The 11320-nt window shown below is 42.6% G+C and overlaps 1 protein-coding gene across 1 annotated transcript in view; it reads right to left on the bottom strand.

The window, feature by feature from the left end:
- LOC135518731 (guanine nucleotide exchange factor VAV3-like) overlaps nt 1-10315 on the bottom strand; it is an 11212-nt gene extending 897 nt beyond the window's left edge. Inside the window, exons 1-2 of the mRNA XM_064943820.1 lie at nt 9901-10315; nt 3950-4066 (exon numbers count right to left, since the gene is read on the bottom strand). Coding sequence (XP_064799892.1) covers nt 3950-4066; nt 9901-10104 — 321 coding nt within the window. The 5' untranslated portion in view covers nt 10105-10315. The remainder of the gene's footprint in view (nt 1-3949; nt 4067-9900) is intronic.
- Between the last annotated feature and the right edge of the window lie 1005 nt (nt 10316-11320).

Raw genomic sequence — 11320 nt, 5'->3', positions numbered from 1 at the left:
AGTCCAGTAGCCTAGTCCAGTAGCCTACTAGTTAAAGCTCCCTTAGTCCACTAGTTAAAGCTCCCTTAGTCCAGTGGCCTACTAGTTAAAGCTCCATTAGTCCACTAGTTAAAGCTCCCTTAGTCCAGTGGCCTACTCGTTAAAGCTACATTAGTCCACTAGTTAAAGCTCCCTTAGTCCAGTGGCCTACTAGTTAAAGCTCCCTTAGTCCAGTAGCCTACTAGTTAAATATCCCTTAGTCCAGTAGCCTACTAGTTAAAGCTCCATTAGTCCAGTGGCCCACTAGTTAAAGCTACATTAGTCCAGTGGCCTACTAGTTAAAGCTCCCTTAGTCCACTAGATAAAGCTCCATTAGTCCAGTGGCCTACTAGTTAAAGCTCCCTTAGTCCACTAGTTAAAGCTCCCTTAGTCCAGTAGCCTACTAGTTAAAGCTCCCTTAGTCCACCAGTTAAAGCTCCCTTAGTCCAGTGGCCTACTATTTAAAGCTCCATTAGTCCAGTGGCCTACTAGTTAAAGCTCCTTTAGTCCACTAGTTAAAGCTCCATTAGTCCAGTGGCCTACTAGTTAAAGCTCCATTAGTCAAGTGGCCTACTAGTTAACGCTCCATTAGTCAAGTGGCCTACTAGTTAAAGCTCCATTAGTCCACTAGTTAAAGCTCCATTAATCCAGTGGCCTACTAGTTAAAGCTACATTAGTCCAGTGGTCTACTAGTTAAAGCTCCTTTAGTCCACTAGTTAAAGCTCCCTTAGTCCAGTGGCCTACTAGTTAAAGCTCCAATTGTCCAGTGGCCTACTAGTTAAAGCTCCATTAGTCCACTAGTTAAAGCTCCCTTAGTCCAGTGGCCTACTAGTTAAAGCTCCATTAGTCCACTAGTTAAAGCTCCCTTAGTCCAGTAGCCTACTAGTTAAATATCCCTTAGTCCAGTAGCCTACTAGTTAAAGCTCCATTAGTCCAGTGGCCTACTAGTTAAAGCTACATTAGTCCAGTGGCCTACTAGTTAAAGCTACATTAGTCCAGTGGCCTACTAGTTAAAGCTCCCTTAGTCCACTAGATAAAGCTCCATTAGTCCAGTGGCCTACTAGTTAAAGCTCCCTTAGTCCACTAGTTAAAGCTCCCTTAGTCCAGTAGCCTACTAGTTAAAGCTCCCTTAGTCCACTAGTTAAAGCTCCATTAGTCCAGTGGCCTACTAGTTAAAGCTCCATTAGTCCAGTGGCCTACTAGTTAAAGCTCCATTAGTCCACTAGTTAAAGCTCCATTAGTCCAGTGGCCTACTAGTTAAAGCTCCATTAGTCAAGTGGCCTACTAGTTAAAGCTCCATTAGTCAAGTGGCCTACTAGTTAAAGCTCCATTAGTCCACTAGTTAAAGCTCCATTAATCCAGTGGCCTACTAGTTAAAGCTACATTAGTCCAGTGGTCTACTAGTTAAAGCTCCTTTAGTCCACTAGTTAAAGCTCCCTTAGTCCAGTGGCCTACTAGTTAAAGCTCCAAGTGTCCAGTGGCCTACTAGTTAAAGCTCCATTAGTCCACTAGTTAAAGCTCCCTTAGTCCAGTGGCCTACTAGTTAAAGCTCCCTTAGTCCAGAGGCCTACTAGTTAAAGCTCCAATTGTCCAGTGGCCTACTAGTTAAAGCTCCATTAATCCAGTGGCCTACTAGTTAAAGCTCCATTAGTCCAGTGGCCTACTAGTTAAAGCTCCATTAGTCAAGTGGCCTACTAGTTAAAGCTCCATTAGTCCACTAGTTAAAGCTCCATTAGTCCAGTGGCCTACTAGTTAAAGCTCCCTTAGTCCAGTGGCCTACTAGTTAAAGCTCCATTAGTCCAGTGGTCTACTAGTTAAATCTCCATTAGTCCACTAGTTAAAGCTCCCTTAGTCCAGTGGCCTTCTAGTTAAAGCTCCCTTAGTTCAGTGGCCTACTAGTTAAAGCTCCATTAGTCCAGTGGCCTACTAGGTAAAGCTCCATTAGTCCACTAGTTAAAGCTCCATTAGTCCAGTGGCCTACTAGTTAAAGCTCCATTAGTCAAGTGGCCTACTAGTTAAAGCTCCCTTAGTCCAGTGGCCTACTAGTTAAAGCTCCATTAGTCCAGTGGCCTACTAGTTAAAGCTCCATTAGTCAAGTGGCATACTAGTTAAATCTCCATTAGTCCACTAGTTAAAGCTCCATTAGTCAAGTGGCCTACTAGTTAAAGCTCCATTAATCCAGTGGCCTACTAGTTAAAGCTCCATTAGTCCAGTGGCCTACGAGTTAAAGTTCCATTAGTCCAGTGGCCTACTAGTTAAAGCTCCATTAATCCAGTGGCCTACTAGTTAAAGCTCCATTAATCCAGTGGCCTACTAGTTAAAGCTCCATTAATCCAGTGGCCTACTAGTTAAAGCTCCATTAGTCAAGTGGCCTACTAGTTAAAGCTCCATTAGTCCACTAGTTAAAGCTCCATTACTCCAGTGGCCTACTAGTTAAAGCTCCATTAATCCAGTGGCCTACTAGTTAAAGCTCCATTAGTCCAGTGGCCTACGAGTTAAAGTTCCATTAGTCCAGTGGCCTACGAGTTAAAGTTCCATTAGTCCAGTGGTCTACCAGTTAAAGGTGAGTAGCTTGTCTTTCACTACTACAGTATATCATGGGGCGGCAGGGTAGTCTAGTGGTTTGAGCGTTGGACTAGTAACCGGAAGGTTGACAAGGTACAAATCTATCGTTCTGCCCCTGAACAGGCAGTTAACCCACTGTTCCCAGGCCGTCACTGAAAATAAGAATTTGTTCTTAACTGACTTGCTTAGTTAAATAAAGGTAAAATAAAAATGTGCACTATTTTGTCTCTGTTTTTCATGTAACACAGATGTTCTGTAGTGATATTCTGATGTTCTGTAGTGATATTCTGATGTTCTGTAGTGATATTCTGATGTTCTGTAGTGATATTCTGATGTTCTGTAGTGATATTCTGATGTTCTGATGTTCTGTAGTGATATTCTGATGTTCTGTAGTGATATTTTGATGTTCTGTAGTGATATTCTGATGTTCTGTAGTGATATTCTGATGTTCTGTAGTGATAACTCTGCCCCTGTCATCTGTCTCCTGTCCTCCTCAGTTAAGACAGCGCCTGTTAAAGTGAGACTAACTGCCACAGAAGGCAGCACTGGACAGCCATGCAGGCGAAGGAAACACACAGTTTCAACTTCTCATGTCTCCCTTTAAAACGGAGCCTAACACACATGCTTCACTGTCAGATGTTGTTGTTGTACCAGCCATATTAAAACCAACTATCACCATGTTTACCATTGCAGACATCCGTTTCACTTCACACCAATACACATACGCTATTCACATGATGTCATCGTTATTCTCACTCTTGTCACAAAATATGCTTTTACCATATTTATTCAAAATCTACATAAAATTACATTTTATGCAGTGCTGGTGAAATGGACAATCCAACACATCAGCTGTTGCTTCATGGGATAATAACATCGCCATGCAACCTTATATCTTGTGCAATTTGTCCATTCTTTTGAAAGAATGTGAATTGTCCTACATGAAATTCTCTGAAAGATGAGGAAGGAACCCAGCAGGTGTTCCTACAGGAAAATGGCCGCCCTGGAAATCTTGTGGAATTACCTGGAGGATTCTTACCTGCAGGATATCCCACAGGATTTGGGGGCCATTTTGGTGTAGGACATTTCCTGCAGCTAGTCATTCAGGAAACAATCCTGCAAAATGTATTTGAGGTCTACCTGCAAGATTCCTACATGATTCCTACATGATTCCTACATGATTCCTACATGATTCCTACATGATTCCTACATGATTCCTACATGATTCCTGTAGGAAGTAGGAATTGTCCGACAAGAAAGTGGCCACGATAATCCTGTGATATATTCTGCAAGACTTCCTGTACGACTTTTTTGTTAAGGTAAGAACAAACAGAGAGGAGAGTTGGCAGCGGTATGTCTTTGTTACCTTTCCAAAGTCCCGGACATCAAACAGATCGAAGGCCTCGAACAGATCAGTCTTCTTCATCCCAAACACCTCACAGCAGGAATTCAGGAAGGTCCGGATATTCTTCAAGCAGAGGAACTGGGAACAGAAGAACAAAAACAGTTCAAAATAGAACACTAAGACATATTGGTTAGTGTTCTATAACTAATACGTCAGCACAGGTGACAAATAACTGTTAAACGTCAGTATTTACACATATTCTATTGAGACCGGTTTGCACAATAAGACATCCATAACACATTCATAAGACATACATTACATTTATAACACATAAGACAGTACATTAATAACCTCCTGGTGATCTCTAACATTTATCTCTGTTCATATTTCTGAAAACTCATCAAATTTATCAAACAGACTCAAAGAACACACACTGGACTTCAAAGCTTTTGAGGGACTTCTAAGTTCCTACATACTCTTTCTTGAACATTAATAACTGAGAGATGATGATATTAACAATCAATCTTTGATTGTTGGAGGAGGAGAAGGTTAAACCTTAAGCAAAGTGGAGTTTTCCATCAAATCTATTCAAATCTCATTCCATTAGGATCCAACAATTCAGTCTAAGGGCCAGTCCAGGACAATGTCATCAGGGCCAGTCCAGGACAACGTCAACACTTCTAAGGGCCAGTCCAGGACAATGTCAACACTAGTCTGAGGGCCAACAACTAACACTAGTCTGAGGGCCAGTCCAGGACAACGTCTAGTCTGAGGCCAGTCCAGGACAACAGTCCAGGACAATGTCTGAGGGCCAGTCCAGGACAACGTCAACACTAGTCTGAGGGCCAGTCCAGGACAACGTCAACACTAGTCTGAGGGCCAGTCCAGGACAACGTCAACACTAGTCTGAGGGCCAGTCCAGGACAACGTCAACACTAGTCTGAGGGCCAGTCCAGGACAACGTCAACACTGAGTCCAGGACAACGTCCAACACTAGGAGGGCCAGTCCAGGACAGTCTGAGGGCCAGTCCAGGACAACATCAACACTAGTCTGAGGGCCAGTCCAGGACAACGTCAACACTAGTCTGAGTCTGAGGGCCAGTCCAGGACAACATCAACACTAGTCTGAGGGCCAGTCCAGGACAACATCAACACTAGTCTGAGGGCCAGTCCAGGACAACATCAACACTAGTCTGAGGGCCAGTCCAGGACAACATCAACACTAGTCTGAGGGCCAGTCCAGGACAACATCAACACTAGTCTGAGGGTCCAGGACAACATCAACACTAGTCTGAGGGCCATCCAGGACAACATCAACACTAGTCTGAGGGCCAGGACAACATCAACACTAGTCTGAGGGCCAGTCCAGGACAACATCAACACTAGTCTGAGGGCCAGTCCAGGACAACGTCAACACAACATCAACACTAGTCTGAGGGCCAGTCCAGGACAACATCAACACTAGTCTGAGGGCCAGTCCAGGACAACATCAACACTAGTCTGAGGGCCAGTCTGAGGGCCAGTCCAGGACAACGTCAACACTAGTCTGAGGGTCCAGTCCAGGACAAGGACAACGAACACTAGTCAAGGCCAGTCAACACTAGTCTGAGGGCCAGTCCAGGACAACATCAACACTAGTCTGAGGGCCAGTCCAGGACAACGTCAACACTAGTCTGAGGGCCAGTCCAGGACAACATCAACACTAGTCTGAGGGCCAGTCCAGGACAACATCAACACTAGTCTGAGGGCCAGTCCAGGACAACATCAACACTAGTCTGAGGGCCAGTCCAGGACAACATCAACCAGGACAACATCAACACTAGTCTGAGGGCCAGTCCAGGACAACATCAACACTAGTCTGAGGGCCAGTCCAGGACAACATCAACACTAGTCTGAGGGCCAGTCCAGGACAACATCAACACTAGTCTGAGGGCCAGTCCAGGACAACATCAACACTAGTCTGAGGGCCAGTCCAGGACAACATCAACACTAGTCTGAGGGCCAGTCCAGGACAACATCAACACTAGTCTGAGGGCCAGTCCAGGACAACATCAACACTGATTTTATGGCTTTTATGACTTTTTAACTTTCAGCTTTCCATTTATTTATTTTTATGTGCAAAAAAAAATGATATACTGTAATGGGATTTAATATATACATGTATTCAATCATGGCAATGTGATTGACCGGATAAAAAATGTGGGGCTACAGGGGGTTATTTGTTTGGGCTTTATACATTTTCACCAATTATCACGCTCAGTTGGGGGTCAGGAAATCCAGTCTTATTACAGTGTTGCAGGAAGTTGGAACAGGAATACTACACTATATTCATTCTCAACATGCCCAGAGCTGCTCAGAGCTGGTAACACAGTACAACTAGACATTTAGTTAATAAAGCCCTTTGTGAGTTAAATAGCTGTGACTTTGACTGTTGGGCAGCGCTCTTCCACTTCCTCCACCGACAGAGAGCTAGAGCTCGAGCTAGAGAGAGAGAGAGAGAGAGAGAGGGCCCCTGGGGTTAGAGGATAAATCACAGATCATCTTTGTGATCAACTGTTATGATAAGGAGACCCAGGAGGAGACTAGCGACACATCCTCAGATGTAGAATACACCAAGACACTGCCATGTAACAAAACTGGGGGGGAAATCAATATGTAGGCCTAATCAATTTAGGTACTGTAGATACGCTATATTTTTTATTATTATTAGTACTGTTTTAAAGTGTGTCTGCCTAAAGGTCTCGGTTTTACTCCACAGGATCAATCTGAACGTCACAGAGCAAAGTAATCCACTTTCTCCCCCTCTTCTTTCTTCTTCTCTTTCAAGTCATTCATTTATTTTTCTCTGTCTCTGATTCTCTCGCTCTCTGTATGAATACACTGTTTTTGGTTGAAGAATCAGCTCTGTCAGAGACATGTCTCAACTACTGTGAGTATTCCACATTTAAATATGAAATATATCAAAATGGTACAATATAGGTTGGCACCAACGTTGATAATGCATATCATCACCCACACATACACATTCCACTGCCTGCTCCACAAAATGCAGATTTTACACTACCTACCCCTAGATGCAGGACTTGGCTAAAAATAGCAGTTCAGTAGGCTATAACTACTTAATCACAGTACACTGCCCACTTATCCATCTCTCTCTCCCCATTCCTCACTCTCTCCATCAATCCCTCCCTCCCCCTCTATCGCTCTCCATCCCTCCCTTCAATCCATTATGATAGACTTCTGCTTGTATTAAACCACCCACATCGTATGGCTAGAACAGTGGTAGCGCACAATGACAAAGCCATTTCCTATCTGGACTTACTATACAGATGACCTACCGCATCAGATGACCTACTGCTGTAGGCTACAGCTTTCTGCATTGTCCAGTAAGATATGCCTGGACCGGAGCTCTATTCTATTCTATAGTGCAGAATGGATAAACACACAATGGGAAACGCTTACAAATCCAATACAAATCCACAGATCCATGAAACAGCCATGTTGTGAGATAAAGACAACACTGATAATAAATGAATTTGATTGTCCATTCGGGGAAAGATGTAAACGTTGACAATGACGTTGTGACATATTACAGAAATGGAAAGATTAAAACACATCCTAATCTATAGTGGGTGTTCTGACTGTGGGTGTTTCTGCAGAAATTGTCGGTTGCTCAATGCAGTAATACTCTTGAGCGAAACATACACCTTTAAAACCTCGTATGGCTGCGATCCCCGTACAGGGATCAACATCAGGGGAAATTTCAGAGTGACTAACTAAAAATACAACGTCAAAACATTCAACATTCTTGAAAATGCAAGTGTCTTACATCCTTCAAAATATTAGGATCAGGTAATAGGTAATAGATAGGTAATCAAACTACGTTTTCCGATTTAAAATCGCTATTACAGAGAACAAATACCATTGCTTTTGTTTGAGAAGAGCAAGCTTTCTCTATGACCAAGGCCACAGGCAGGGCCAGATTCACAGCTAAACATACACCTTTAAAACAGCTTTCTCTATGACCAAGGCCACAAGCTGGGCCAGATTCACAGCTAAACATACACCTTTAAAACAGCTTTCTCTATGACCAAGGCCACAAGCAGGGCCAGATTCACAGCTAAACATACACTTTTAAAACAGCTTTCTCTATGACCAAGGCCACAAGCAGGGCCAGATTCACAGAAGGTTATAATATGGTTTTAGCACATGGCAATGGCACCACATATAACATGTTGTGTGCGTTCAATGTTTCAGGAACAATAAAGTTGTTCAATAAGTTAAACACAGAGTAAACCAAAACATTAAGAACGCCTTCCTAGTATATTGAGTTGCATCGCCGTTTTGCCCTCAGAACAGACTCAATTTGTCGAGGGCATGGACTTTACAAGGTGTCCAAAACATTACACAGGGATGTTGGCCCATGTTGACTCCAATGATTCTCATCAGTTGTGTCAAGTTGGCTGGATGTCCTTTGGGTGGTGGACCGTTCTAGATACACACAGGAAACTGTTGCGTGTGAAGAACTCAGCAGTGTTGCGGTTCTTAACACACTCAAACCGGTGCGCCTGGCACCTACTACCATACCCTGTTCAGAGGCACTTCAATCTTTTCTCTTGCCCATTCGCCCTCTGAATAGCACACAGACACAATCCATGTCTCAATTGTCTCAAGGTTTAAAAATCCTTCTTTAACCCGTCTCCTCCCCTTCATCTACACTGATTGAAGTGGATTTAACAAGAGACACCAATAAGGGATCATAGCTTTCACCTGGATTTACCTGGTCAGTCCATGTCATGGAAAGAGCAGGTGTCTTTGATGTTTTGTACACTCAGTGTATATCTGCCATTTTGATTTTAAGAGAATCTGGCAAAAAACTACAAGGCCAAGTGGTCATTTCAATAAAGTCTACAGCTAATTAAAAGGCTACTGACAGATGCAGTATAAATCATGCAGCCGACACACATCTGTGTGTGTGTGTGTGTGTGTGTGTGTGTGTGTGTGGGTGTGTGTGTGTGTGTGGGTGTGGGTGTGTGTGTGCTGTAACTAAAGGGTGGATCAAAGCTGGGATGTTATCTGTCCCCTGGAATGAGTGTTGTGTTGGAGAGGATGGAGGATTCTGGGTAGAGAGCAGCGATCTACCCTATGTCCTATGAAGTGCACTACTTTTGACCAGAGCCCCTATGGTAATAGGGTGCCATTTGGGATGCACCCTCTGGACAGCATTCCTGTGTCCCCATGGGGCTGAAGCTTTTTACAAACTTCCTCAACATGATGAGTTGAAGTGGTTAAGAGGAACCCGAGGTTGAAAACCAACAAGGTTTATAAGACTGTAGGCCAATAGAGTCAACATTATTCATGAACAGCTAGGACATACATGAGTGTATTTGAAGTATTAGTTGTAGCTGGGTAGTATAGACCACTTAATTATGTAACAAACATGTCCATAAGAAAATTGAGTATACTGACTGTCATTACTAAGAAGAGCGCTGAGGACTTTAGAATAGCAATTAGCAAACCTACTTGGCTTTGTGTCAACATAATATCATTGTTTGACACAGGGCCAAGAAGAAACAGAAATCCATGAGATGGTTTACCTCTCACTGACTCAGGCACCTGTTTAACAAGTTGGGGATGAAATAGGCCTATATGTTTAATAGAATTATAGTGGCAGTTGGTATTTATCTGTGATGATGAATAAACGAGCCAAACCCGAAATCGCATAAAATAGTTTAAACTAATGACAATTATTTAAAATGTGTGTATGACATCAAGGACTATTAATTTTAAATCAATCATGAAATAAATTTATGTATTTCATCATTTACACACAAAAAAATGTTGCTCGCACCAAAGAATCCATGAATAAAAATAAATGGTTTGGTAGCCATTGAATTTATCACACTTTTAAGACTTTTCCCTGTAGCTAGCCTACTAGGCTACACACCAAGCAAAATAACAGTTGTCTTTACCTGAGACATCTGTGGTCTAAGGTTAATCTCCTTCAGGTTGATGGTGTGTGGTTTCAAGTTGTTGAGCAGCTGACAGAGCAGCACCCCGTCCCGGAGCGTCTGAGCCAAGTCAAATACCTGGGCACTGTCCCCGGTTACCCGATGGGTCTGAGGAAGCACCTTGCACTTTATCAGCCACAATGCGCACTGTCGCCAGTACTTCATCTCCGCGCTCGACAATCGAATCAAAGTAGAAGAATAACTAAAAAAATTGTTATGTCTATTCAATAAGTGTTTGAAACGACATTGTAAACGAAGACCTGGACGTTTGAAAGCTGTCACTCTGGTTCTGTTCCTTGTGACGATGAAGAAAGTGACGCTACTTTCTGCTCCACTCCAGCAGAATCGCGAGGTGCGCGTTTACTGAACCGGTTGCAGTGTGTTTATGGAGCGTGATACTTTTGCACATGAATTCGATCTCCGAAACGTCAAACTCTATTTCACTTCCTCTTCCGTCTACATTTTTTTTTTGTTTTTGTTGAATTCGTATGACAAATACTAAATGCTTCTCTAAAGAAGTGACATATTTGGACATGTCATTCATTCATTAAAAAAAATTGACAAATGGCCCAATATTATTGTGGGAAGTTCACTGAAATGCACTTAGCGAGTGGAATTTAATGGATTACCACACCATAATACACTATATAATACATAATCCCCGAATTACTATGACAATCAATGTGAAAGTTTATTGGATCCATTAGAGTGATGTCATTCACTGTACAATATCATTAAGGCATACATACAGATTGTGACAACTGTATTTCTAGAAACACTCCATTGCTATAAAAAAAACATTTCAAGAGAGTGAAACATTGTGAAAGAAGGCACAACCTTGTTTTAAAATGTCTTCCTTCTGGATTACACTGTAAATAGCTTTACATGGTGACTGTTCACTTTAAAGTAAGGGATTTGGTGAAAGGAACCAGAAATATATTTATGTTTCATGAAACTACAGTCTGAGACAATACTGGAATAGGCCTGCTATAAAGAAAATTCACACCTTTAAGGACCAGACATGAAATGGGTTTAGAATATTTATTGAGGAGATGGAATGGGTGTGTGAATGAGGAGTCAGTGGGAGAATGAGAATGTTCCGGATGAAGCCAAGGGCTGCAGATGAAGGATCCGGAGACCTTGACTCTCCAGGTTTTGGCCTTTAGTCTCAGATGGCCTGGTGAGGATGTCTATGGCAGTTCAGTTGTATCAGTCATCTTATGTGGAGGATTTCCTTCACCACAGCAGCCTAAGTAATAAAAACATTAAAAAGTTAAAAAGAGAAAAAATGGGGGAGGAGGGATGTGATGCAAAACAGAGAGAAGGAATTACTGTTTGGTCAGGGTTAAGTAGGGAGGTGGTAGTGATTAATGAGAGTGAG

The sequence above is a fragment of the Oncorhynchus masou genome, chromosome 3 (genome assembly GCF_036934945.1).
Source record: "Oncorhynchus masou masou isolate Uvic2021 chromosome 3, UVic_Omas_1.1, whole genome shotgun sequence".
NCBI lineage: Eukaryota > Metazoa > Chordata > Actinopteri > Salmoniformes > Salmonidae > Oncorhynchus > Oncorhynchus masou.
Note: the sequence above shows the minus strand (reverse complement) of the source record. Positions and strands in the feature narration are given on the sequence as shown.